Here is a 27,329-nt window from a genome sequence, read left to right on the forward strand (position 1 = left end):
GGTTCTCCTCTCCCAATTGAACCTTTCTGGAAACAGTCCTATAGACATTCTGGAGACGTGTTTCCATGGTGATTCTAAATCAGCGACTTGACAGTGAAGATGAGCCTTCACCTAAAACCTTCTCTGGGGATGTTGAGTTGGCTCCATGGGTAAAGGTGCTTGTTGCACAAGCCTCATGACCTGACAGATTTGATTCCCAATACCCACATGGTAGAAGGGGGTCCCAACATGTTCTCTGACCTCCACCTGAAGGCCATGTCCCCTCCCTTACACAATAAATAACGTGTGTGTACGCACATTTTGAAAAGGACAACGAAGGCGGGAAGATAAAAGGAGACAGCAGTTCTGATGATCAGAGCAACACTTTTATTATCCCTTTAGTGACCCCCCCCCCCCCAGTCTTCTAAGCTTATGGAAGCCCCTCCTGCCTTCCATAAGAACCTTCCAAAAAACAAAAGGAGAGAATACAGGGGAAGGGGACCGGGAGAAATGCTTTTATTGGAAGAGCAGTGTGGACATGAGAGGAAAGGAACAAAGCAAGGGAGGGGACCCAAGGGGCCAGCACCTTCTCGGCACCCCCTCCAGGGGGCTGCTCAGAGATGGGCTGGCAGGCCCAGGCCCAGGCCCGAACACGGCCTGGCAATCCCTTGGGAGAGGGCGCCTGGTGAGGAGGGAGGCAGGAGGCCTGGGGTTCCCACGGAGAGAATGCAAGAAGCCACCTGGTCTCATCGATCCATGCTGTCGTCCGTAGGGCTGGAGAAACAGGTCTGTAACAGCTTTTCACAGAACTCCAGCTCCTCCTGGATCAGGGGAAGAGAGAAATCCTGAGCACAGGGGCAGACCTGCCTCCTGCAGATTCAGCAGCCGGAACAACCCTCTCTACTCCTGGCCACCACCTGCCCACACCAGTGGCCACTGAACTACTGCTCAGATCACACACACTCCCCTCCTTAGGGGTTTCTGAGCTTTGGAAGAGAGAGGCTGGAGCCTTCCAAACTGGTCTGTCCTTGAATCAGCCCTGTGGTTCTCATATATCCACCCCAGGTAAAGGTGCTGGCCACCAAGCCTGAGGATGAGTTCAATCTCTACTACCCATGTTGTGGAAGTTAAGAACTGACTCCCATTTACTAAGTACAGAATCTCTGTTTTGTGTGATGGAAAAACCCACAAATGGACAGTAGTATCAGGACATAATATCATGAACGTAATAAATCAATACAATTAATGTAATTAATATAAATATAATTATTGAATGAATACTGCAAATGAAATCAACGAATACCACAAATGTAATTAATATCAGTGTAATTAATGAATATGAGTGTAATTAAAATAAATAAAATTTAAAAATTTAAAAAAGAAAAAAAACTGACTCCCACAAATTGTCCTGTACCTCCACGGCACACACATAATAAACAGATGAATGTAAACACTGTTTAAGCTGTATTTTTATGGGAGGTGTGAAGAGTGTTTTATGTCAGTATGTATACACTCATGTGTGTGCATGTATGGGAAGACTAGAGGTTCTCAGAAGCCATCTACCTTGTTTGTGTGCACATATGTGTGCAGGTTATGAGTGAATGTGTAGACACATGGGTGTGGACACCAGAGGTTAACAACAAACATCTTTCTCACCTGCTCTCCATCTCTTTCTCTTTTCTTTTGGAGGTAAGATCTCACAGTGTAGCCCTGGGCTGGCCTGGAACTCACTCTGTACACCAAGTTGGCCTCAGACTCACAGAGATCAACCTCTTTCTGCCTCCCAAGTGCTAGGACTCAAAGTGTGCGCCACCTTTAATTTTTTTAAGATTTATTTATTTATTATGTATACAGTGTTCTGCCTGCAGGCCAGAAGAGGGCACCAGATCTCATTGTAGATGGTTTTGAGTCATTATGTGGGTGCTGGAAATAGAACTCAGGACCTCTGGAAGAATAGCCAGTGCTCTTAACCACTGCACCATCTCTCCAGCCCACCATCCATATTTTTTGAGACACAGTTTCTCACTGAACCTGGAATTCACTGATTCTAGTGGACTGGCTACACCCAAGCCCCAAGGAATCTTCTCTCTCTGGCTCCTGAGTGCTGGGATTGTGTGTACCTGGGATCTGAGCTCTGTTCCCTGCCTCAAAAACCTGTTCTTCTAGCAGTGTTTGTAGTGGTGAGCAACTGGGGACACCCCACACCTCCTTTAAGAGACAGCTACCAGCAGACGGTGGTGGCGCACGCCTTTAATCCCAGCACTTGGGAGGCAGAGGCAGGTGGATCTCTGCAAGTTCGAGGCCAGCCTGGTCTACAAAGCAAGTTCCAGGACAGGCGCAAAGCTATAACAGAGCAACTCTGTCTCGGGAAAAAAAAAAAAAAGACAGCTACCTCAGGATTTCAAGTTTGAGACCACTTTTGAGGTAACACAGTGAGAACCTACCTAAAAAATAAATAAATAAGAGGCAGTTAAATCAATGAGGCCATGAAGCCATCCGCACTCCTACAACAGAACTGAAATGGAAGAGAGAACCTCCAACACCAGGAGTCAAAAGGAAACTCCCCTGCTGGGCACGGTGGTGCACGTCTCTCGTCCCAGCCCCAGGCCCAGAATGCTGGCCTCCTCCACCCACAGGGACCTGCCTGCCTCTGCCTCAGTGCTACCTTGTTTTTATTTCTGAGGAGCAGATATCCAGCCTTGCCTTTATGTTTGAGAATTTTCAAAACTAATAATAGTAAGTGTCGGTCTGTCCGCCTGGGGGTGGGCACCTCGACGGTGGGCCCTGGGGTCACTCTGCTCAGGGTCTCCTGGGAGATAAGTACAAATGTAGCATGTAGACCCCCCACACACACATTCTCCCGACACCAGACCAGGCTGGGCTGCAGCTTCTTTCCGGTGCTCCGAGGTCCCAGTTCCCGCATGAGATCAGGACGGGTGTCCTGCCTCTGGGTACCAACATCCCGTGCAAACACCAGGTGAGTCCACAGAGCAGAGATGCAGGGACATGGCCGGGGCACGCCTGCTATGCCCAGCTTTGTCCAACGCGGCAGCTCCAAAGCAGTGGGACGTCACAAAAGGAATGGTCGAGGCTGGCAAGGTGTCGCAGACGCACAATGCCCGCTGTCAGCCTGACAACCTGACTTTGGTCCCCAGGACCCAACGTCAGAAAGTTGTCCTGTGACCTCCACACAAGCGCCATGGCACACACACATGAACACACACATGAAGGGAAAGAACAGACAGCCGAGGCTGGAGAGATGATGGCCCAGTGCTTAGGAGCACTTGACTTGTTGCTCTCGCAGAGGACCTGGACTCTCGTGCCCAGCACCCACATCAGGCAGCTCACAACCATCTGTAATTTCAGCTCTGGGGGTTCCAATGCCTTCCACTGGCTTCCAAAGGTACCCCACAAACACATAAGCAAGAATATATAAGTTAAAAAAAATTTTTTTTGTTTGTTTGTTTTTAGAGACAGGGTTTCTCTGTATAGCCGTGGATGTCCTCCAACTTTCTTTGTAGACCAGGCTGGCCTCAAACTTACAGATATCTGCCTGCCTCTGCCTCCTGAGTGCTACGGATAAAGGAATGCGCCACCACTGCCTGACTGAGCTATCCATTCTTATCTACTTAATGTATTCGCCTATTGAATTAGATATTTCAGGATGTTCATCACTTCTGTGGTACACAATAACTAATCAGCTTATCCTTTTTAACAGTTTCTAAGAGTTCCCACTTGCCGACTGACACAGCACGCAGCCCACAGTGTCTGCTATGGGAGAAAACACAGCAGTGAGAGGGCAGGGCAGGCTGCGCCCGGAGGCCCCAGGGCCGGCACAGGACCCCCCCACACACACACTTCTCCCCCTTCTACCTGGTACTCCTCATGCTTCTGCAGCAGCTGGCAGCGGTGGCGGAGCAGCTCCTCCAGGCCCAGCTCAGGCTCCCGGCATTCACGCACACCCTGGGGAAAGTCTGTCACAAGGCTACAGGAGGACATGGGAGCAGACCTTAGGACCCCATCTGCAACAAAGACCACAGCCCAGCTCCACCACCCCCCATGCTCCTGTGGGAGCCAAGGAATGCCACGGCCCTAGAGTGGGGTCTTGGCTCCCCATCTGTGAAACTGCTCTCCAGCTGCTACACATCATTGTGCTGAATATAAAGTTTAGACAGTGACTGCCATGATGTCTGTGCTGGCTCCATCATGGTCCAGGTGTGTCCAACCGTATGACACTGTGACATAATGCTGTCATCTACAAAGTTCATGCTGGAGAGTGGTACAATTGAGTTTTTTAAGAAATCCTACAATGTTTTCCGTACATTTACAATTCTATATTGGGCAGCATTCACAGCAAACCTGAGGCACATATGACCCAAGGTCTGCAGGTTGAAATAAGAACAGGGAGCTAGACAGACGGCTCATCGGTGAAGAGCACTGGCTGATCTTCCAGAGGTCCTGAGTTCAATTCCCAGCACCCACATGGTGGCTCACAGCCACCTCTAGTGGGTCTGGTGCCCTCTTCTGGTACAAAGGCATACATGCAGATAGCACTCAGGCATACAATCTTAAAACAAGAAAAGGAAAATCCCAGAACACTACATCCGTTCCCACTGTGGGCACTGTAAGAAGGAAGTCCTCCTCCCAAGCACTGTGAGGAAAAGCACTGTGTGGTCCCTGCTCCTCTCTGGCCTACACTCTTCATCTCCCTCAGGAATAGTTCCAGTGCAGGATCCCAGCGTAGGAGCAGGCTGGTGGGGACCCCACCCGAGGCCCCCTCCTCCTGGGGCCCCAACACACCTGCACAGGGCTCCAAGCACGTGCTCATGGAAAGGGCTGTGTTCTGTCCTCACAAGGGCCACCAGCTGCTGCACCATCCCCATAGAGCAAAGGGTTCCTGGGGGAAGAGCTGTGGGAGTCAGGGCGCAGGCTCCACACCACCCCACGGCCCCGACACGGCCCCTGCGGCCACCTCACCTTTGTGTTCCGGGTGGCCCACCAGCAGGTTCTGCAGGAGGAATGCCGACTTGACCTTCAGCTTCTGCACTTGCTGCTGCATGGCCCGCATCAGCACAGAGAATCCATCCAGGCGGAGGAACTGCAGCAAGCCAGCCTCTTGCTCTCGGACCAGACCTGGAGGGAGGGGCAGAGCTCTGAGGTCCCAGTCTCCATGGCCTCCACCATCATTATCACCATGACCACCAACACCATCTCAGGTATTACAACTGTCAACACCACCCATCACTATCTGTTGTGGGATAATCTTCTTGTACACTGGGAGAGGTGTCTTTGCCAAGGCTCCTTCTGAGTGGTTTAATAAAGAGCTGAATGGCCAAAAGCTAGGCAGGAGGCATGGGCGGGATTTCTGGGGAGAGGAAGGAAGAGGAGGAGGAATCTAGGCATGCAAGAGAAGCAGGACACATGGATGGAGCAGGATCGGCAGTACAGAGGTAAGGTAAAAACGGCAAAACACAGGTTAACATAAATGGGTGAATTAAAGTTGTAAGAGCCAATGGGACAGGCCGAAGCTCAGGCCGAGCTTCATAATTAAAGTCTCTGTGCCGCTATTTGGGCGCTGGCTGGCGGGCAGGGAACGGCTCCTCACAGCTCTCGTCATCACTGCCGTCACCGTCAGCAGCAGCAGCACTAGCACTACTGTTACACTATTATATATCACCAGCATTATTATCATCACCATCACCAGCAACACGCCCATCACTATTGCCATCATCACCATTACTAAACCATCATCAACACAACCATCATCACTATGACCATCACCGCCATTTCCATAAAAAAACCATCATCACCACTTCACCATTACTACAGCCATGAACAATACCATCACCGCCATATTACTATGACCATCACAACCAGCATTACTAACATAACCACCACTAAACCATCAACCAGCACCACTACTACCATCGCCATGACCCTCACCACATCACAATCACCACCACCATTACTGCAGCATTCAGGAGTACTGTAACCCTGCTCACTATCACACCATCACCACATCACAATAGTGACCATCACCATCACAGAGTTCATCTTCATAACCCACAGACTTGACCCTCTTAATTCGTATAACGCGGTGTTTTTAGTGTTCGCTAAGCAACGATCACCATCGCTGAACTCCAGAACACGTACAGCATGCTGGTACCACGCCCAGTCTCCCTCTCAGCCCGGCCACGGGTCTACTTTCTCCCTATGGATCTGCCTATCCTGGATAGCTCACAGGAATGGACTCACAATGTGGGCCCTTTGGGATCTGACTTTGTTCACTCAACCAAATGTCTTCAAGGTCCATCCATGTTATAAATTCTTCCTACGTTTCTTCCTACAATAGAGCAATATTCTGTTGTAGGGCACACCACGTTCTATGCATTATTACTTTTTACTCTTCACAAGTACCCTACAGGTAGGTGCTCTTGGATTCCCTTTTACCTATTGCTCATTCACTCATTCATTCATCGCTTATTTTGGTCTTTTTCTGTTTGAGTACATGATACATATGTATATATGTGTGTTCTTGTGTGTACATGTGTACATGCATATGGAGGCCAGAGGTCATGTTGGATGCTGTCCAGAATCACTGCCCACCTTATTTTTTGAGACAGGGTTCCTCATTGAACCTATAGCTTCCCCAGTTAGAGTAAGCTGGATGGCTAAGGAGTTCCAGAGACCAAGTGATCTGTGCCTCCCCAGCTCTGGAATTACAGCCACAAGCCTCCATGTTTGGCTTTTTACATGAATACTGGAGATCTGAACTTGGGTTCTCAAGCTAGCAAGCACTTTACCAACTGAATTGCTTCCCCAGGACTTATTTAGGTCTTAAGATAAAGTTTCGGGGGGCTGGAGAGATGGCTCAAAGGTTAAGAACACTGGCTGTTCTTCCAGAGGTCCTGAGTTCAATTCCCAGCACCCACATGGTGGTTCACAACCATCTGTAATGAGATCTGGTGCCCTCTTCTGGCATAAAGGCATCCATGCAGGCAGACAGAACACTGTATATGTAACAAATAAATAAATACACAAAAAGATAAGGTTTCGTACATCTCAGTCTGGCCTCCACCTCACTCACATAGAGTAGACAATCTGAGCTCTTCTTAGTCTTACTGCCTCCATCTTCAAAGTGCAGGGACTGTAGGTATGCACCACCACACACGGCTTAAGTTCCCATTTTACAGACAGGCAAACCAAGGCCAAAAGACCCAGGCTACAGAGCATGCATGATCTTTACTCTGAAGGCAATGAGGACTCTGTGTAGCCTCCAAGCAGGGCAAGAGCCAACCAGGGATGGGCAGCAGCAATCCCAGCTCCTAGACAAGCTCCAAGCCTTTATTGCTCAGGCAGACAGGGGCCACTGCAAGGTCAAGGCCACCAGGTACCTGGCATGTGACAAGTGTGACTAAGGAGCTGGGCTGTTCCTTTCAAGTTCACTGAAATACAAAGCCAACACCCAGAAAGGGTGTAAAATTTTCCATTAGACACAACTCTGTTGCTTCAATAAAACTATACGACAACCATTGGAAGTTCTACACCTAAACTGAGATGTACAGAGTATAAAATGCATGCCAAGTACTTCTGAAGACTCGGCATGACAAAAAGACAAAACATCTCGCTGGTGGTCCATAGCAGGGGCTGGGCAGATGGCTCAGTGGTTAGGAGCACCGGCCGTTCTCCCAGCAGACCCAGGTTCACTTCCAACCCACAAGGTGGCTCACAAGCACCTGTAACTCCGATCCCAGGAGTTACAATCCCATTGTAAATCATGATTCTCCTCCTAAATACTGGGATTACAAGCATGTGTTACCATGCCTGAACTTTATAAATGCCAGGCCTGGGGCCGGCTCTGCAGTCAGCACCACCGGTGGCTCTTACCGAGGGTCCAGGCTCGGTTCCCAGCACACACGGCAGTTAAGGGCCATGTGTAACTCCACTCCCAGGACCCTCTTCTGCCCTCTGTGGACACTTGAACTAATTGTTGTTTGCTTAAAGATTTATTTATTTTATGTGCGCTGGTGTTTTGCTGGCATGTATGTCTGTGTGAGAGTGTCGGATGCCCTGGAACTGGCGTTATAGACAGTTGTGAGTCTCCCACCATGTGGGTGCTGGGAATTGAACCCAGGTCCTCTGGAAGAGCAGCCAGTGCTCTTCACTGCTGAGCCACCTCTCCAGTCTGTTTCTTTGTTTTAACAGAAGACGGGGTGTGGTAATGAGCACCTGCAATCTCAGCGTTCAGCAGTGAGAGGAGACTGTCAGTCCAAGCCCACCCTGATCTAACAGCAAGTACCAAGCCAGCCAAGACTATGCAGTGAGACTGTCTCAAAGAGCCGGAAACGGCTGGCGAATGGGTCAGCAGGAAAAGACAAGTGCTGCCAAGCCTGACGACCTAAGTTTAAGTCCCAGGGCCTACAGAGTAGGACAGGGCTGATTCCCACAAGTTATCTCTGACCTCTAGACATGGGGAGTAGCACTTGCAAGTACACGTGTGCGCACACACACACACACACACACACACACACACACACACACACACACACACGCGCGCGCACACACGCAGGCACACATACTAATAAAATGTAATAAAAAAAACTTTTAAACTGAACATAGTGAGGAGGGGCTACAGAGATGGCCCAGTGGTTGGGAGCACCGGCTGCTCTCCCAGGAGTCCTGGGTTTAATAACCAGCGCCCATATGGTAGTTCACAGCCATCTGTAACTCCAATCCCAGGCGACCCAACTCTTCTAACCTCCTCTGGCACCAGGCACACAAAGTGGTAGACATTCATGCAGACAACACACTCATACATATAAGATAAATAAACAAAAAAAAAAATTTAAAATAATAAGAATAACCAAGTGGCGGCGGCGGCGGCGGCGGCGGCGGCGGCGGCGGCGGCGGCGGCGGCGCACACCTTTAATCCCAGCACTCGGGAGGCAGAGGCAGGCGGATCTCTGTGAGTTCAAGGCCAGCCTGGTCTACAGAGTGAGTTCCAGACAGGCTCCAAAGCTACACAGAGAAACCCTGTCTCGAAAAAAAAAAAAAAAAATAGTTGCTGTTGTCATGGTGTTTCTTCACAGCACTAAAAACCCTGCGACAGTGGCATTCTGGAAAAGTCAAACTATGGAGCAGGGGTGTGATGTCCAGGCAGGGCAGGGAGGTTCTAGGCAGTATGGTTCCATAATGATGGCTACGTGTCACTAGATGTCTGTCCAAACACAGAGTGCACAACCCTGTGTGAATCCAATATGAGCTACAGATCCTAGACAACAACGATGTGGTCTATCAGACGGAGCAAACGTATCTCTCAGCTGGGGTCCTGATAAGGAGAGGGCTGTGCAGGCACGGGACACAGGGTGACAGAAATCTCCCTACACCTCTGTGTTGCTGCAGACCTCAAACTGCTCTAAGGCTGGGTGCAGCTCAGTAATAGAGTACTTGCCTGGCTTGTATGTGTCCTGGCTCTGAAACCCACCAAAATGGGCATTTCGGTGTATGCCTATAGTTCCAGCTCTCGAGAGACTGAGGCAGGAAGACCAGGAGGTCAAGGTCATCCTTGGCTACCTAGGCAGTTCAAGGCTATGCTAGGCCATGTGAAACCCTGTCTTAAAAACAAGATAGACAGAGGCTGGCGGGCTGGCTTGGTCGGTCAAGAGTGTTTGCTGCTCTTCCAGCTCAGCTCTCAGGTTGTTCTTCACAACCACCTGTGATTACAGCTCCAGGGGATCTGACGCCCTCTTCTGGACTCTGGGTACACATACACACATACAGGAAGATGGCTGCAAGTCTGAGGCCTGCCCGGGCTATATAGGGAGTGATCCACTGGGTTTCAGTGAGACTGTCTGGAAAAACAATGGCTCCCAAGACGGCTCAGCAGATAAAGGCACTGGCCATCAAGCCCGGTGAGCTGAGTTCAGGGGAGAACCAGCTCCCCAGGTTATCTTTAGATCACCACACTTGCACTATGGCACACATGCCACATACAAATGTCAGGGGAAAAAAATCTTAAAAATCCCAAAGCAGAGTCAGATGTGATAGCACACACGTGTAATCCCAGTATCTGGGAGGTGGAGGCAGGAGGATCACACGGCCATCCTTGGCTACAGCAAGTTGGAGGTCAGCCTGGGATACACAAGAGAGGACCAGCCTAGTGAGAGGGCTTGGAGGGTAAAGCACCTGCTGCACTAACAGGCTGGTCTCGGCTTAATCCTCTGGTCCCTCGGGAAGGTGAATAAGAGAACTGGGGGGGGGGGGGGGGGGGGCCTGGAGAGATGGCACAGTGGTTAAGAACTCTGTCTGGCTCTTCCAGAGGACCAGGGTTCAATTCCGAGCACTCACAACTATCTGGAACTACAGTTCAGGGGACCTGATTGACACCCTTACACAGGCAAAACACAATGCGCATAAAAAATAAATAAATAAATATTAAAGAAAAAAAAAGGATTGACTCCACAGTTGTCCTCAGGCAACCACATGAGTGCGACGGCACTCACTGCCCCCTCTCCCAGAAATACTGGTAGGTTTGTTTTTGCTTTGTTTTTGATAAGCAGCAGGCAAGAGGATCTCTGAGTTCAAGGCCAGCCTGGTCTACAGAGCAAGAGGTCCACAGAGAAACCCCACTGTGGGGGGGGGGGGAGCAGCAGCGGAGATCAAGCCAACAGAGGTGCATGTCTATCTCCCTGCCCTTCCCTGCCCTTCCCCCCGCCAGGCCCTCACACGCCTGACTCCAAGTGACCCATCTCCGAGTGTTTCTGAAACCCTTTCTCTGCAGAGACAAAGAACCACTTACAAAAGCGACGTGACAAGGCAGCAGAGTCTGTGCCCTCACAAGAGAGGGGCAGGAATGCAGTAACGTCCCTGCCTCGGGCAGTAGGAGCCCACGTGACCAAGCCCTACCGGTTCCTAGCACAGGGCCCTCGAGGGCAGCCACACATCACCACTATAAAGCCACCCAGTGCAGGGCAGACGCCACTCAACTGTGCACTTTAAAGTGGTTACGTGAGCTCTACTTCAGAGTGAAATGGCAGTGTCCATGGTAGCTCCCCGCTTTCATCTGGAGAACCCACCACGCTCTGAGGCCACTCAAGCCACCTGAGGCTTCTTGCTGCAGCCGTAAATGCTTTGCTCAGCAGCAGGCCACCTTGGAGACAGATAGCCAACAGCAGAGGCCGTATGTGGGCTCAAAGACAGTATCACTGCCATAGGCCACTGCCCTGCTGACCAGGGCCTCACAAAGCAAGAACTACTTCAGGCGGCTGCTCTTGAGCCGTGACCCACAGAAATGGGGAAAGATGACAGTCACTACTGTGTGAAGAGAGAGAGCCAAGGCAGCGCACGATGTGCTGGGCAGAACCATCTAGCTGGTCAGTTACCAGGTACATGCGAATGAGCAGAGAAAGAGAGGCTTCTGCATGTGTGTCTGCATATTACATGCGCACACACAAAACACCTTATATCATACACACCAGACACCATACATCATACATAACCCACACCACATACCCACACCAAACACACCACACACATTCTCTCCTCTCTCCCCCTCTCTCTCTCACTACAGAAACGCACACCATGCACAAGAAAGCAGCCAGGTGTCTGGACACTGTACTGTGAGCAATGTAACTTTTTACAGACTTCTTCGTTGTTTGTTTTGTTTTCCTTTTCTTTTCTCCTCTACCCTCCTCACCTCCCTCTGCCCTTCTCTCCCCAGGATCTCATATAGCCCAGGCTATCTTTGGACTCACTATATACCCAAGGATGACCTTGAATTCCTCCTCCTCCTGACTCCACCTCTCCACCTCCCAAATGCTGAGGTGAATGCACATGCATCCACAGCTGGTTTAGGTGGCACTGGGGATCACGCCCAGGGTTGCCTGTGTGCCAGGGATGTGCTCTGCCACCTGAGCTACATCCCCAGCTGTTTCTTAGTCTTGAACCTTCAAAGCGCAGCCCAAGCCAACCACAAACTTGCAGGCATCCTCCTACCGGCTCCCAAACGATGACAAACGTGTGCCAACATCCTCAGCACCCTGGAGGATTTTAACACTACAGAATGTCTTCACTGGGGGGCGGGGGGTGCTTAAGACACATTCTTTTTTGCTGTTGTTGTTTTTTGTTTGGTTGGTTTTTGGTTTTTTGAGACAAGGTTTCTCTGTGTAGTTTTGGTGCCTGTCCTGGATCTCGCTCTGTAGACCAGGCTGGCCTCGAACTCACAGAGATCCCCCGGCTCTGCGTCCCGAGTGCTGGGATTAAAGGCGTGCGCCACCGCGGCCTGGCTTTAGGACATATTCTTACTGTAGATAGACCCCAGGCTGTCCTGGAACTCATAAAAATCCTCCTGCCTCAGCCTCCCATTTACCAGAATTATAGGTGTGAGTCACCACATTCACCTTATTTAATATTTTTCTGAAAAGGAGGATGGGACTAGACATGCTGGAGAGATGGCCCAGTGGTTAAGAGCACTTACTACTCTTCCAGAGGACCCAAGTTCGGTTCCCAGCACCCCATCAGATAGCTCCCCACTACGTATAACTCCAGATCCAGGGAATCCAATGCTTCTAGCCCCAGTGGGCAGCTACACTCAAGTGAATACTCCTACACACAGAAACATGCACACACAGAACTAAAAATAATTTAAAAAATAGGAGTCGGGTGGGGATGGAGTTGGTGGTGGTGATGGTGGTGCTGGTGATGGTGGCTACGCAGTGCACACCTTTGATCCCAGCACTTGGGAGGCAGAATTAGGTGGATCCCTGAGTTGGAGGCCAGCCTGGTCTACAGAGTGAGTTCCAGGACAGCCAGGGTTACACAGAGAGAAACTGTCTCGAAAAATAAAAAACAAACAAACAAGAAGAAAGAAAGATAGGGGCTGAAAAGATGGCTCAGAAGCTAAGGGCATTTATTGTTCTTGCAAAGAAGACCTAGGTTCAGTTCCTAGTATCCACATGGCAGCTCAAAACTACCTGTAATTTGAGTTCAACAAGATACAATACCCTTTTCTGGCCTCCCCAGGCACTGTACACATGTAGTGCACACATATACATGCAGGCAAAACACTCATGCACATAAGAAAATACAAGTAATAGTCTTGAAATAAGTAGATAAAACTTATTAGAAGAAAGCTTTGCAAGTCCCTCCCCATCCAGCTCTAGGTCTGGCTATAGCAGATTGGGACACAAAGGCCTGTCCTTCCCCTCGGGCTGGGCTATCCTGTGTCTGTCTCTCCCTGCCCTGACCTGGGCATGACTTTCCTAAGGCTGCCCTGCTCCAGACCTCCTCCCTAGAATCAAATGCTTCCTCCCCGCTGAAGGCCTGTCCTACCCAAGCCTCCCTTGTTCTTCCCGCCGGCCTCTGTGCCCGGCAGCATCTGCCCTTCTGCTGGGAGCGAGCCACGTGGAGACCAGAGCTCAAGATGCAGGAGAGGTTAGAGGCCCCTCTCACATCCTCTGTCTCTCTCCGTTTCCCCGGCTCGCTCTCCTCCTCCTCACAATGGAGCTTTGTAACCCTCTTTGGTATCAAACTCATGGCAATCCTCCTGCATCCTGGGATTACATACAAGTGTAGGCCGCTAGGCCTGGCTTTACACATTGCATTTCAGAGTCAGACTGGGGATGTTGGTAGTTGGTGGTAGGATGCTTCCCCAGCATTCATGAAGCCCTGGGTTCATTAGCCAAGCGTGGTGGTGCGTGCCTATAATCCCAGAGCCCTAGAAAGATAAGGCAGGAGAATGAGAAATTAAACGTCATTTTCTGGTACAGAGAGAGTTCAAGGCCAACGTGGTATACATGAGATCCTGTCTCAAAAACGGAAAGGAACCAGGTGTGGTGGCGCATGCCTTTAGTCCCAGCACCTGGGAGCAGAGGCAGGAGAACCTCTGAGTTCAATGCTAGCTAGTTCCAGGACAGCCAGGGCTACACAGAGAAAACACGTCTTGGGAAAAAAAGAAGAAAAGAAACAGTCGACCTTGTAGGGATAAACAAGGAGTCCCCATATGTCCTCACAAGCCCACTCCCAGACACATACCCCAAGAAAGGGAACAGGTCAAGAGACAAGACTTGCAACCCCTGCTCACAGCAGCAGAACAGCCAAGAGGCTGAGACAACCCAGACTCCCCCTGGCAGATGGACAGATAAACAAAATGTGCTGTGTCGATGCGCTGGAATGTCATTCAGCCATAAAAAGGAATGAAGTACTGACGCATGCCACAACAAGGATGAACACTAGGCTCAGTGAAAGACTCCAGAAGCAAAAGGCCATACGGGGCACCCAGTTCTGTTTACAGGAAATGTCATGGACAGGCAAACCCTCAGACACACTGAACTTCGGGGATATGGGGAGGGACCACTGCATGCCTACAGAGTCCGGCTGGAGGTGATAAATGTTACGAAGTTGAAGGGGGTGCACAGCCTTGTGAATACACTAAAAAATACTACATTGTGCACTCTAAAAGGATGGATTTAGCTGGGCCTGGAGGCATAGCCTATAATCCAAGCAACTTGGAATATGGAGGCAGGGGGATGGCAAGCTCCAGGCTTGTTTGGACTGTAAAGTGAGTTCAAGGCCAACCTTGAAAAACTTAGCAAGCTCCTGCCTCAAAACCGAAAGGTGAAGAGAGCTGGGGACATCCTTCAGAGTACTTGTCTACCATATACAAAGCCCTGGGTTTGACGCCCAGAACCCATCAACTAACCATGGTGGTTCTCGTCTGCAATCTCAGCCCTGCAGAGGTGGTAACAGGGGACTCTGAAGCCTGTGACTGTAGGAGAGGCACCCGTAAGGCCCCACCCCTCCCTAAGAAACTCCAGTCCACGGTTGCTGGGGGAGAGGGAGGGGGAGGGGGAACCACCTTCCTTGGTGCTGTGCTCACTGGTAAGTTGCCTTGGCTTAGGCAAATAAGCACCCACTGGAGCTCATGAGAACACCCCTAATTAAATGCAGTAGGTCGCAAAAAGCAACAGAGACGTCAAAGCAGGAGGGGACTTGTGGGCAGATAAATTTCTGTGAGTTCAAGGCCAGCCTGGTCTATATGGCGAGTTCCAGGCCAGCCAAAGCTACATAGCGATACTATCTCAAAAAGTATATATATATTATATACACATATATATGTGTGTATATATATTACAAACAAACAAACTAGGGCTTGTGACACAGCTCGGCAGGTACAGGTATTTGCCACCAACCTGACAACCTGAATTCAACCCCTGAAGACCACATGGTGGAAGGAGCCCCACACACTAAATACATCAATTATAAAAACAAAACAAAGCCCAGCACTAAACAAGTGCCCCACAATACTGGTTTTCTTTCTCTTCCCAAGCTGGCACCCACGTCTAAGCTAAACGCCTCTGTCCGGCTTTGGTTCCCTGCTTCACAGGCTGTGGAGAGGGTAGAGGTACTCACTGAGGGACTCTACCCTGTCTGGAGAAGCACTGGCTGGGATGACTGGGGAATGCTCCTGTGTCTCCAGCCGGTGGAGGCCACAAACACAGCTCAGTATCCTGCAGCATGCGGGATGCTCTGATATGTGTGAGGTGCTCTAGCTGGACCACAAGGTCAGTGACCACTGCTGCCCAGGTGTTGTTGGTCTCTGGCTCTGACTTCACTACTCTGGCACCTCACAGAGTCCCTCAAAAACGGAATCAATGAGTAAAGGGAGCCCCCAACCCTTCATGCCCTGTGGCTCCAGCAAGCCCCAGGCCCCCCCAGCAGTCCTGGACACTCACAGGAGATGGCGAAGAGGGCCTTGACGCGTACCGTGTCGCAGGAGTCCCGGTCGAGCAGTCGGAGCAGCTTGCGCAGGGCGCCCAGGCCCAACACCTGCTCCTGGATGGCGGCTACATTCTGACTGCAGGTGCCGATGAGCTGGGCTGCCCTCCAGCGAAGCCCTGCAGGCCCTGCCTCTAGGTATCGGCCCACCAGCAGGTGCATGCCCGACAGCTGGCAGAAATCTAGACAGGAGGAGAGAGAACCGTCCAAGCCCCCAGCTCACAGGCTGACCTCTCATGCCTCAGAACGGGACTGTATTTAGAAACAGCATGAGAGGACGGGCTGATTGAGGAGCGTGGGGACTCGCTCAGGAATGATGAAAAATTCTGGAGGTGAAACGGGTCTAGGGCTAAGGCTGTAGCTCAGTTGGTAGAGTGCTTGCCTAGCACTCGTGAAGCCCTGGGTTTGAGTCTCAGCACCTCAGAAAACAGGCTTAGGGGTACACTCAGCACTCAGGAGGCAGTAAGATCACAAGTTCTAGGTCATCCTCAGCTACACAGGAAGTTTAAGGCCAGTCTGCATACATAAGACTGTCACAAGCTGGTCAGTAGTGGTGCAGTCCTTTAATCCCAGCACTCAGGGGGGCAGAGGATGGCAGATCTCTGTGAGTTATGTGAGTTCAAGGCCAGCCTGGTCTACAGAGTTAGTTCCAGGACAGCCAGGGCTATACAGAAAAACCCTATCTCAAAAAACCAGGTCACAAAACAGATGGGGAGGAACTGGGGGTACATGCCTATAATCCTCTGAGACAGGAGGATCAAAAGTTCTGTGTGGGCTACAAAGCGAGTTCAAAGCCAGCCTGGCAACTTTGTGAGACCCTGTCTCAAAATGCAAAATGAAGGAGGGCTAGCAATACAGCTCAGTAGCAGTGTGCTGGCCTGGCATGCTTGGGTCCTGAATTCCATCTCTACCTCACACAAAAGCGTTCTGAGACCTGGCAGGTGACAGTTGCACGGGATCATGAGTATTCTGAAAGATGCCCTGCACGCTGGCACAGTCCTGTAATTCCAGCACTTACAAGGCAGAAACGAGAGGGCTGCTACAAGTTCAAGGTCAGCTAGGATGTTATAGAAAGACAGTCTCGCCGGGCGTGGTGGCGCACGCCTTTAATCCCAGCACTCGGGAGGCAGAGGCAGGCGGATCTTTGTGAGTTCGAGGCCAGCCTGGGCTACCAAGTGAGCTCCAGGAAAGGCGCAAAGCTACATAGAAAAACCCTGTCTCGAAAAAACCAAAAAAAAAAAAAAAAAAAAAGAAAGACAGTCTCAAAAAAAAAAAAATCAGTCAAATAACACTAAATAAATGCTACAGAATTATATACACTTGAAATGGTTACTTCTGTTTTGTGACTTTTTTACATTTACTTATTTATTGGGAGGGCGGGGCATGCACATGTCATGGCACAATTTTGGAGGTCAGAAGAAAACCTCTGGGAGTGGTTTCTCTCCTCTCACCACGTGAGCTCCAGGGGCTGAACTCAGGGCACTTGGAACACACTCCTGCGGTCCCAGCACCGGGGTGGGAGAGGAAGGAAAGTCAGGAGCTCAAAGCCAACCCCACTTACACAGCAAGCTTGAGGGGAGCCTGGACTGCCCGAGAATCTGTCTCAAGAGTAATAACAAGAAGAATGTGGGGCTTGAAAACGGCTCAGTGGTTAAGAACACTTGCTGTTTGTTCTTGCCGAAGACAACACCCACAAATAGGTGGATCACGGCGTCTGTAACTCTAGCTCCAGGGGATCTGAAGCCCTCTTCTAGTCTTCCAGGGCACCACATACATATGTGATACACATACAATAAAAATACATAGCACATGCCTTTAATCCTAACCCTCGGGAGGCAGAGGCAGGTTTGAAGTCAGCCTGGTCTACAAAGCGAGTTTCAGGACAGCCAGGACTACACAGAGAAACCCTGTCTCAAAAAATCCAAAAAAAAATAAGAATAAATAAGTATATGTATTTAAAAAAAAAAAAAAAGCATGTGGCCTTCGACCTACAGAATGCACCTTGACCCTGGCTGTCCAATGCCATTTCCCACCCTAGATCCACATGTCCCACTCTTCCTTGACAGGACTCCAGTCTGTTCCGACCAGGCTAGCACAGTCCCACCTCAGGCCACTACTGTAATGCTTTTTCCAAACCAGGGATAATCCCAAGACACGCCCTCGCTCGGGTCTCTGATCAATGCTGTACCTCAAGGTGACCTCACCTTACCGCTCCACCCCAAATCCCTCCTTCTCATCCTCTGGAGAGCAGCAGTAGATGGCCGTCAGATTAGGGGGCAAATGCCCAGTCTCAGGACAAACCTGCCACCACAGTGACTTGGTGGGGTGCAAGAAGGGCCTTGCTCCTGTGGTAACAGCAGGGAGGGGCTGGGAGGAGCTGGTGGCGATCCAGGAGAGAAGGGACGAGGGCTGAGCCATACAGCATGGGGGATACTCTGCTGGGGGCTGGGGGTACCTGCCGCATTGTCCATGTTCTCGCACAGGTCTGCCAGCAGCTCCAGTGCCCCTTCACGCTCCTGCTGGTCAGTGGCCAGCTCAGCTTCACCAGCAGTTGGGGGTGCGGGCTGGGACAGCACCCGGAGGCAGCTCTTCATCTGCTCCACCTCCTCTCGCTGGCCCCGGAAGGCAGCCGACATGGCTTCCTGCAGCCACTGGCGTCTCTAGGGAAGAAGGAAGGAGGGTGGGGAGAGAAGCAGGAGTGTCAGCCATCTCCTAGGTAGTGACATTAACCTAACACTGGGAAAGCACATCGGCCTCATTCTGTAGTTCAGTCTGGCTTCCAACTCACAGCAGTCCTCCTGCCTCGGCCTCCCAATTGCCGGGATTAAAAGCATGTGCCATCACCACCACCGGCAGGGATACAGCTTTCCTCACAAATTCTTTTCTAGTACTAAGGACTCAGCCCTGAAACAGGTTAGAGGAAAAGAAGCGGGGAGTGCCTTTCAGGGGTGTGGGTGGTGAACAGAGAGGCAGAGGAAAATAAACAGGACATGTAGTGTGAGACATGATATGACAATGTGACAAGCGCTGTGGAGTAGGAATAAGAGAGTGGAGGACGGGGGAGTGGAGGACGGGGGAGTGGAGGACGGGGGAGTGGAGGACGGGGGAGTGGAGCGAGGCCTGCAGAACTAAATGGAGTCATCTTGGAGGGGCACGTGTAAGCAATCAAACAGGCCAGGGAGTAACCAGGTGGATCCTAGGAAGACTAGTCAAGGCAGAGGCAACCACCAGGAGGCCAAGGTAACTGAAGCAAGGTTAAATAAGGGGGAAAAAAGTTGAGGAGAGAGAAACACTCCAGGAGAAGAGCAAAAAGTTGAGGAGAGAGAAACACTCCAGGAGAAGAGCAGGTTAGGCCTTATAGAGAGTTGTTAAGGCCCAGATTTTGCTCTGAATGAGGTGGGTGGAGCTACAGCTACAGGAGATCTCAGCAGAGAGGTAGAGACACGGACTGAGAAGTGTAAGAACAGAGACAAGAAGGCTCAGGAGGAGACTGAGTGGTCCATGCCAGAGAAGAGTGATGGAGCTGATCGTGGTGGCGTACGCCTGTAATCCAGCCCTGGGGAGGTCGGGGACAGCCTCGACTGCAGCCATGTGAGAGACGGCCCGGGCTGTGCAAAGAGAACCAGCTGAACGCTACAGTCTAGGGTGAGGGAGATCGGCAGGATGAAGCCGGGTTCTGTCCTGACAACTGGCAGCTGGGGAGGGGCACATGAGATGCACTTGTTTCCCACAGGAGGTCAGGTTGGAGGATCGCTACACAACCAGGTAAAACACTGAGTAGGTGCCCTCCCGGTTGGGGGAGAGGTCTTTGCATCTTTACTGACACTGAGCTGGACAGTTCTGTATCGTGACACATTGTCCTGAGAACTACATGAGCTTGAACAGCACTTCTAGCCTGTACTCTCTCTCTCCTCCGTGTTGTGACCCAGCCAGGCCTCCGCCTTTAATCCCGCCCAGCACAGGGAAGGCAGAGGCCAGCAGATCTCTTTGAGGCCAGCCAGGTCTATAAGCAAGTTCTTGGACAGCTAGGGCTCTTACACAGAGAAACCCTGTATCGAAAAACCAAAACAAAAAACAAAAAAAAAAGGCTCTACCCATTGCTAATTGTCCTCTGGAAAATTAAAAAAACAATAGAAAGCCTGGAGACTGAGGAGAAATCAACAAAGGACACAAACAAGGACAAGTGTGCACAGAGGAGAATAGAAGACGACACTGTCCCAAAGGGGAGCTTCAAGGGGCTGAAATGACCAGCACACACCTGCAATCCCGGGACTCTGGAGGAGGAGGAGGCAGGAAGATCAGGAGGGCAAGGTCATTTTGGCTAGCCTGATCTGTGTGCGCCCTCAATCTTGAAAAAGGAAAGAGAAGAGGGGAAAGAGACTGTAAAGCTTTGTAATCATCCCCCCAGGTAAATTTGGGCAGGCTATCTCATTGTTCTGTGCCTGTTTCCTCCGTGGGCTGTAACTGTTCAATGACACAATGTATACAGATCATTCTATAACTTCATTGAATTACTACACTGCTTCCATGTATAGTCACTGTCAGCTAAAAAATTACATGTAAAATTCCTATCAACCTCCAAGACAAAACTCTGTCAGGTTTCACTATGGCTATTCCAGGTGCACTGATTTTAAAAGAAAAAAAAAAAAAAGAAAGAAAGAAAGAAAGAAAGAAAGAAAGAAAGAAAAAAATCTGAGGCACAGAGAGGATGTGACTTGTCCAACCAAGGTCACTGGCTGGCTACAGGCAACACTCGACTGAACGGTGTGTTGAGTACAGCCCAGTCTACGCTGGAACGTCAGGACAACTGCCTTATGAAACACTGTCATTACTATTATTATCACCATCAATTCGAAAACGAATGAAAACATGAGGACTGGAAAGATTAAATAATACAGCCAAGGTCACACTTGCGGGGGACAAGGCTGGATCCGGGTCTGCCTCATTCCAGAGAACCCTAGTTTTTTTTGTTTGTTTGTTTTTTCATTTCTCTCTTCCCTCATCACGAGACTATTCTGCCTCCCAGAACAGGGCTGTGATCAGACACTCCACAGCTGACCTTCAGTCTACCACGACGCCACTCCCGCTCAGCACCCAGAGAGACAACAGCGTCTAGCTCATTTAAGCCCCTCTCCCCCAAGACACCCACACCCCCAGGCCCCCCTCGCCGCAGCTCCCGGGGTCCTCACACCTCACCTCTTCGCTCATGGGTTCTGGCGGGGGGTCTGGCTCCTGGGAGCCCGCGGTGATAGCCATCTGCAGCAGGCCCTGGAGGTTCCGGGGAGGCCGGGGGTTGCCGGAGCCCCCCGCCGAGGAGCCGCTGCCCCCCGACGAGCAACCCTGGGAGGCGGGAGGCAGCGCGAGGGGCAGGCGACTGCCCCCTGCACCTTTGTCGGCCATGGGCCTTGTATGGAGGGAGAATGTGATGGAGGGAGACGATGGTCACCGCTGGGGCGGCTCTGGCATCCGACGGGTCGGCTCCTGAGGGTCTGCTGGGAAGGCGGCGTTTGGGGGGTGTTAGGGGCCCCCTCGTGACCCCGAGCCATTCTGCCGGCGCCCACCTTCATCCTGGCCCCCTCTCCTCCCTTCGTACCCGCGGGACCCTTCCTCAAATCCAGATGCCCCTCCTTCCTCCCTAGCAACAGGCCCCACCCACTCTCCCTGGCAACGAGCACCCCCCACCCCCACCCCACCCCACCCCCCGGGCTCCCCATCTTTTGCTTCCCCGTCTCTTAGCAACCCCACCGCCCCGCCTCCATGGCAACAAGCCTTCTCTCAGTCTCCTTAGCAACAAGTTCCCTCCCTTGCCTTCGAAGAGGGGCGCCCCAGCGGGGCTGATCGCACCTTCCCGGGTCTAGAGCCGACGCCACGCCTAGAGACAGCCTCGCCTGCACCTGACGCCGGTGGGCGCCGCCATCTTCACCGGAAATACGCACGGTCTCGGTCGGAAGTGCCTCCCGCCAGGCTGTTTTGCCCGGTTCTAAGCCGCCCTGCTCGGCGGATACCGTACTTAGCTCCGCCTCTCTCGACTAGGCCCCACCCGCCGCGCCCCCATTTGCCACACACACCCCCATTCGCGCGTTTATTGTAAGCCCCGCCCCCTGGCTCCTTTGCGCACCTTAGAGAACTCCGGACTCTCATTGGAAATGCAAACTCCTCCCCTTCCAGGCGTAGGCCCCGCCCACGCCCATATGCCCCGCCTCTGTTCTAGGCCTTTCGGCCTTTCCCAGTCTAGCCCCGCCTCTTTCCTAGGCACCTGGACCGGCAGCCCGTCCCGTTTGGCCACGCCCCCGCTCAGGCCACGCCCCTCCCTGCTATGGGTCGGGCGGGTTCGCGTTCGTCTCTTCTGATCTTCACAGCTGTTTCTGCTGCGTCTTGGGCTATCGCCCCCAGTGCTCAGTCTCACCTCAGCCTCAGTTTCCCCGTTCATTTCCGGCTTCGGTGTGAACCACTCTTTTGTGCGAGTGGTGTATGTTATGTCTTTGTGCAGCGGCTAAGCATGGTGTGTGTGGGAAGCAGTCAACTTCAGGCGTCTTTCTCCTTCAATCTCCGCCTCATGTTTTTAAAAATCTTTTCCGAAATTTCCTTTAAAGATTATTTTTAATTATGTAGATGGGGGGTAATGCACGAAAATGCAGATTCCTACGGGGCCAGAGACATAGGATCCCCTGGAGCTGGAGTGACAGGCGGTTTTGAGACACCCATTTATGGGTGCTAGAAACCAAGCTCAGGTCCTCTCCAAGAACAGTAAGTACTCTTGACTGCTGAGCCATCTCTCCAGCCCCTCAAATTATTATTGTTGTTGTTGTTGGCTTTTAATTTTTTAGATATATCTATTTACCAATTTGCGTGTGAATGTTTTGCCTACAAGCGTGTGTATGCACCATATGCTTGTCCTAGTTGGATTGCCCGGAACTGGGGCTATGGATGGTTGTGAGCCAAGTATGAACCTGAATCTTTAGCAAGAGCGATAAAACAACAAGAGCTCTTCATCCCTGAGCTATCTCTCTCTGGCCCACCCAACCCTCCCCTTTTGGTTTTGGTTTTGGGCTTGGTTGATTTTTTGTTGTTTCTTTTTGTTTTGAGCTGGCATGGAGCTCAACATGATCAGGCTGCCCTCCAACTCTTAAATACCCACATGCCTCAGCATCCTGAGTGCTGGGGAGATGGCTCATCGGATAAGAGCACGGGCTGCTCTTCCAGCAGTCCTGAGTTCACTCCCAGCAACCACAGGGTGGCTCACAATCATCTGTAATAGAATCAGATTCCACCTGGTGTGCAAGACAGAGCACTCATATACATGAATAAATAAATCTTTACAAAAAGGTGTGCACCTCCATGCCTGGCTTATTTTATTTTTATTTTGTGTATGAGTGTACTGCACACACACACACACACACTTGTGCATACACGTGCGTCATGTGCATACTTGGTACCCTGGGGGACCAGAAGATAAGATCTGTTCCCTAGAACTATTACTGCTGCTGTTCACAAATATCTTGATGACTTAAAACAACACTCATTTTTATATTACAGTTGTGAAAGACAGGAGTCTAAAATGGCTATTTCTGAGCTGAAGTCAAGGTGAGGACAGGAGCCCTTCAGGTCTCTGCAAAGCTGTTTTCCATCCTTTTAACAGCTTCTAGAAACCACCCTAATTTATTCACCTGTGGCCACATCCCTCTGGCCTCTCGAATCTTCTCGTCTCCTTGCCTGACTCTCATCCTCCACCATTCTTCTTACAAGGAGCTTGTGATTATGAGGGATCCACACCCACCAGGATGTTCTCTTCGCCTCAAGATCCTTAACCAAGAGCTGGGTGTGGTAGCACACACTTTAAACTCAGCACTCAGGATATAGTCAGACTTCTGTGAGTTTGAGTATAGCCTTATCTATTTAGCAAGTCCCAGGCCAACCAAGGCCTTCTAGTAAAACCCTCTCACCACCTCCCCAAAAACAATCATTAACAGAATCTCATCTTCAAAGTTTCCTATGGCATATAAGGTTCAGAGGTTCTGGGAATTAGAACTAGAATGTATAAGTCTATGTATAATATATATAGATATTTGTCACATAGTATAAATATACATATGGCATATTTATATGTATATATGAATTTTATACACACATCATGCTGGTAGCCTAGATGAAAGCTCCTGTGCATTCTATGAAAGTTACAATATGAAGCATAGATATCCTATGAAAACTTTACAATAACCTGTAAGGAATGTAATTGTATAACTTTGCCATCTCTACTGAGACACTCCAGGACAAAGAGGAGTTCAAGGTCAGCCCCAGCTATATAGCAAGTTCAAGACCATCCTGGGCTACATGAGATCCTGTTTGGAAAAGGAAAACAGAATGGGGTTAGAGAGAGAGTGCTCAGTAAATAAAATACTTGCTGCACATGTTTAAGGACCAGGGTTTGCTCTCTGGCACCCACAGGGTGGCTGTTGTGGTGCATGCTTGTGATCCCAGTGATGGAGAGGTGGAAACCAGAAGATCCCTGGGATGCAATAGCCATCCTGTATAACCTCATTGGCAAGTTGGTTTTGAAGAGATGCCTCAGCAGTTAAGAGCACTGACTACTCTTCCAGAGACCTGAGTTCAAGTCCCAGCAACCACATGGTGGCTCACAACCATCTATAATGGGATGTGATGCCCTCTTCTGGCATGCAGGTGTACATGCATATAAAGCACTCATACATTGAAAAAATTGTTTTAAATCAAAAGTCAATCCAGGTGGTGGCAGCATATGCCTTTAATCCCAGCACCCAGAGACAGAGAATGGTCTACAGAGTGAGTTCCAGACCAGCCTGGTCTACACAGAGAAACCCTGTCTCAAAAAACAAACAAATCAAAAATCTTTAAAAAAAAAAAAAAAAAAAAAAAACAAGGTAGACAACTCATGAGGAATTAAGCACATGTGTGTATTCACATCTGCACACACACACAGACACACACACACACAGTAAATTACAGAACAGATGTGGGGAGAATACATTATACACATGTATGAACTTTTCAAAATGCAATTTACGTTTTTAAAAGGGAATGAAAGGTTATAATAATTACAGAAGACCAGGCATAAAGCAAAGACATATGACGACCGGTTTCTAGACCCTAGGCAGCTGCTTTCTTGCCTTCCTCCTTGCCTTTGGTCACTCACCTCTGGACACTCTGGCCTCTTCAGTGTCATTGGGCATGACCCGCATACTCCTGCCTCAGGACCTCTGCACTTGCTCTCTCTCTCTCTCTCTCTCTCTCTCTCTCTCTCTCTCTCTCTCTCTCACACACACACACACACACACACACACACACACACACACACACACACGACCTGAGTTCAGTTCCCAGCACCTGCCGCAAGCCACAGGAAAATGCAATGGAATTCAGCTACTATCACAAGAGCTACTACTTGGAGAAGTCTCTGGGCAGATCACAACTGCCTGTAACTGCAGCTCCAGGGGGTCCAACAACTTCTCCTGACTTCCAAGGACACCCTAATGTGCATGCTCATACACACACCCGTAACTAAAATCCTAAGAAAAGACACATGTCCTCACCCTTAGTCATGTCTTCAGCACAAACCAGGACTGTCTAAAACCGCTAACAACGACTTTGCCCTGTTCATCAGCTACCCTCTCTGCTATCACGGAAATCCCAGAGGTCGAGGAAGTCTGTTGATTTAGCACTCTGCCACATCCTTACCACTCAGAACACTGAGTGGTTCAGATGTGATGTTCTATACAGATTGCTAGAATGAAGGTCCCTGAACAGGCTTGCCATTTCAAGAGAGCATCAAGTTTCGTGGGTGCACCCTGTGAGAAACTTGGGGATCAAATGGGCGTCTAGCAGCTTTGGGAACCCAACATAGGGAAGGAAGGCTGTGGCTTGTGTGGAAGTCCAAGAGGGACTGGATTCCATATGGTGAATGCAGATCTATGGTGCCCTCACCGGAGTGTATGGATTATACCGGGGGCCCGTGTGAAGGTTAGGAGTTAACAAGAAGCACAGACTGCATCGGGATCTATCTGCCTACCTATCTAGGTATACGAAACATTAGGGCTGGAGACATGGCTCAGTGGTTAAGAGCACTGGCTGCTCTTCCAGAGGACCTGGGTTCAATTCCCAGCACCCACATGGCAGCTCACACCTGTCTGTAACTCCAGTTCCAGGGTTTCTGACACCCTCATACAGGTACACATGCGGGCAAAACATCAATGCACTTAAAATAAACATAAATTATATATTTAAGCAAGACGTGGTAGCACACGCCTTTAATTCCAGCACTCGGGAGGCAGGTGGATCTCTGAGTTTGAGGCTAGTCAGGTCTTCATAGTGAGTTCCAGGGCAGCCAGGGCTACACAGAGAAACTTTGTGTCAAAAAGCAAAACAAAATAATTGTTTATGTGCGTGGGTGTTTGGCTGTATGTCTGTGTACCGCATGTGTGCTTGGTGCCCTGCAGTGAGTCCCCTGGAATTGGAGTTACATATGGCCATGAACTGCCTTATGAGTGCTGAGACTCAAACCTGGGTCGTCTGGAAGCAGCCTAGTGCTCTTAACTGCTGAATCATCTCTCCCGGGCTGTAATCCCACACTTGAGAGGCAGAGGCAGGAGGATCAAAAAGTTCAAGGTCATCTTCAACCTCATAATTTGAAATCAGCCTAGGCTAGACGTTGTCTTAAAAAAAAAACAATAACAGGACATGGAGCTCTGATAATGGTGGGAACGTGGACTTTGCCCCAGGAGTACAGAGTGTTGACCTCGGAGGACATAGAGAAATAGATCGCACTTGCGTCTACAACTCCCGGAAGCCCTTCCCTTCTCATTTATCCTCTGCCTGACCCCAAACACACACAGCCTGCCGTCTGTTCCCATCTAAGCCCTTCCCCTCCTCCTGTGAATATCTGGACCCGTGACAGTCCTTGTTTCTCTTTGTGCCCCCCCCCCCTCCCTGCATCTTCCTTAGCATTTCTCGGTCCCCTCATCCCATCTGGCTGTTTGTTTTGGTCCTCCCTGTCTCCTATCCCTGCCTGACCCTTTCGCTCTTTTTTTTCCCCGCGGGGTGGGGGCGTCTCACGTAGTCCAGGCTGTCCTCAAAGGCACTGTAGAGCTGGGATAGCCTTGAACTCCTGATCCTCCCTCCCTCCTTTTCTCTTTCTGTCTCTCTCTCTCTTCCGCGCCCTGTCTCTGCTACCCTGCATCGTCCCATCTATTCATGTATGTCAGCCTTCCCTTTGTGCCTCCACCTCTGCCTGTCTACTGGTCCTGTATCTCTCTCTCCATCCTTCCAGGCATCCCTCCCTGCCCCAGCATCCTTTTCCTCCAGCATCCCTCCACCCACTCCAGCATCTTCCCACCTCCTCTCCATCCGTCCAGCGTCCAGGCCCGCCCCCTGCCACTCCCCCTCCTCTCTCCGAAAGGGTTAACCGTGGGGAAGGGCCGGGAGTCCCCGGATGGTGATGTCAGCGTGCCGGAGAGAAAGGACGAGGTGGCGGGGGGAGGCGGAGAGGAGGAGGAGGCGGAGGAGAGAGGGCGCGTGGGGGGGCGGGGGGGATCTCGGCCTGCAGC

The 27,329-nt window shown here is 50.6% G+C and overlaps 1 protein-coding gene across 4 annotated transcripts; it reads right to left on the bottom strand.

Annotated features, from left to right (window-relative positions):
* Positions 1–473: 473 nt before the first annotated feature.
* On the bottom strand, positions 474–21,743 carry Hspbp1 (HSPA (Hsp70) binding protein 1). 4 transcript variants are annotated; one of them, XM_006991952.4, is made up of 8 exons: positions 21,598–21,743; positions 20,950–21,242; positions 18,209–18,413; positions 15,711–15,935; positions 4,957–5,112; positions 4,780–4,876; positions 3,853–3,964; positions 474–800 (listed from the first exon to the last, which is right to left on the bottom strand). In XM_006991952.4, the coding sequence occupies exons 2-8, from the start codon at positions 21,151–21,153 to the stop codon at positions 726–728; spliced, it is 1,074 nt and encodes a 357-aa protein (XP_006992014.2). In that variant the 5' UTR covers positions 21,154–21,242; positions 21,598–21,743; the 3' UTR covers positions 474–725. The 4 variants fall into 4 exon arrangements, with proteins under 4 accessions (XP_006992014.2, XP_006992013.2, XP_042127025.1 ...); XM_006991951.4 differs by having other exon boundaries at positions 20,950–21,245; positions 21,598–21,736; XM_042271091.2 differs by having other exon boundaries at positions 20,950–21,245; positions 21,562–21,695.
* Between the last annotated feature and the right edge of the window lie 5,586 nt (positions 21,744–27,329).

The sequence above is a fragment of the Peromyscus maniculatus genome, chromosome 1 (assembly GCF_049852395.1).
Source record: "Peromyscus maniculatus bairdii isolate BWxNUB_F1_BW_parent chromosome 1, HU_Pman_BW_mat_3.1, whole genome shotgun sequence".
Taxonomy (NCBI): Eukaryota; Metazoa; Chordata; class Mammalia; order Rodentia; family Cricetidae; genus Peromyscus; species Peromyscus maniculatus.

Bases quoted from the DNA above. Each gene is read 5' to 3' on its own strand.
- Hspbp1 (XM_006991952.4), bottom strand. From the start codon at position 21,153: ATGGCCGACAAAGGTGCAGGGGGCAGTCGCCTGCCCCTCGCGCTGCCT. The intron at 15,936-18,208 runs GTACCCCCAGCC...CCTCCTGTCTAG, and splicing joins GAACATGGACAATGCGGCAG to ATTTCTGCCAGCTGTCGGGC. The intron at 4,877-4,956 runs GTGAGGTGGCCG...CTCTTCCCCCAG, and splicing joins GGGCCACCCGGAACACAAAG to GAACCCTTTGCTCTATGGGG.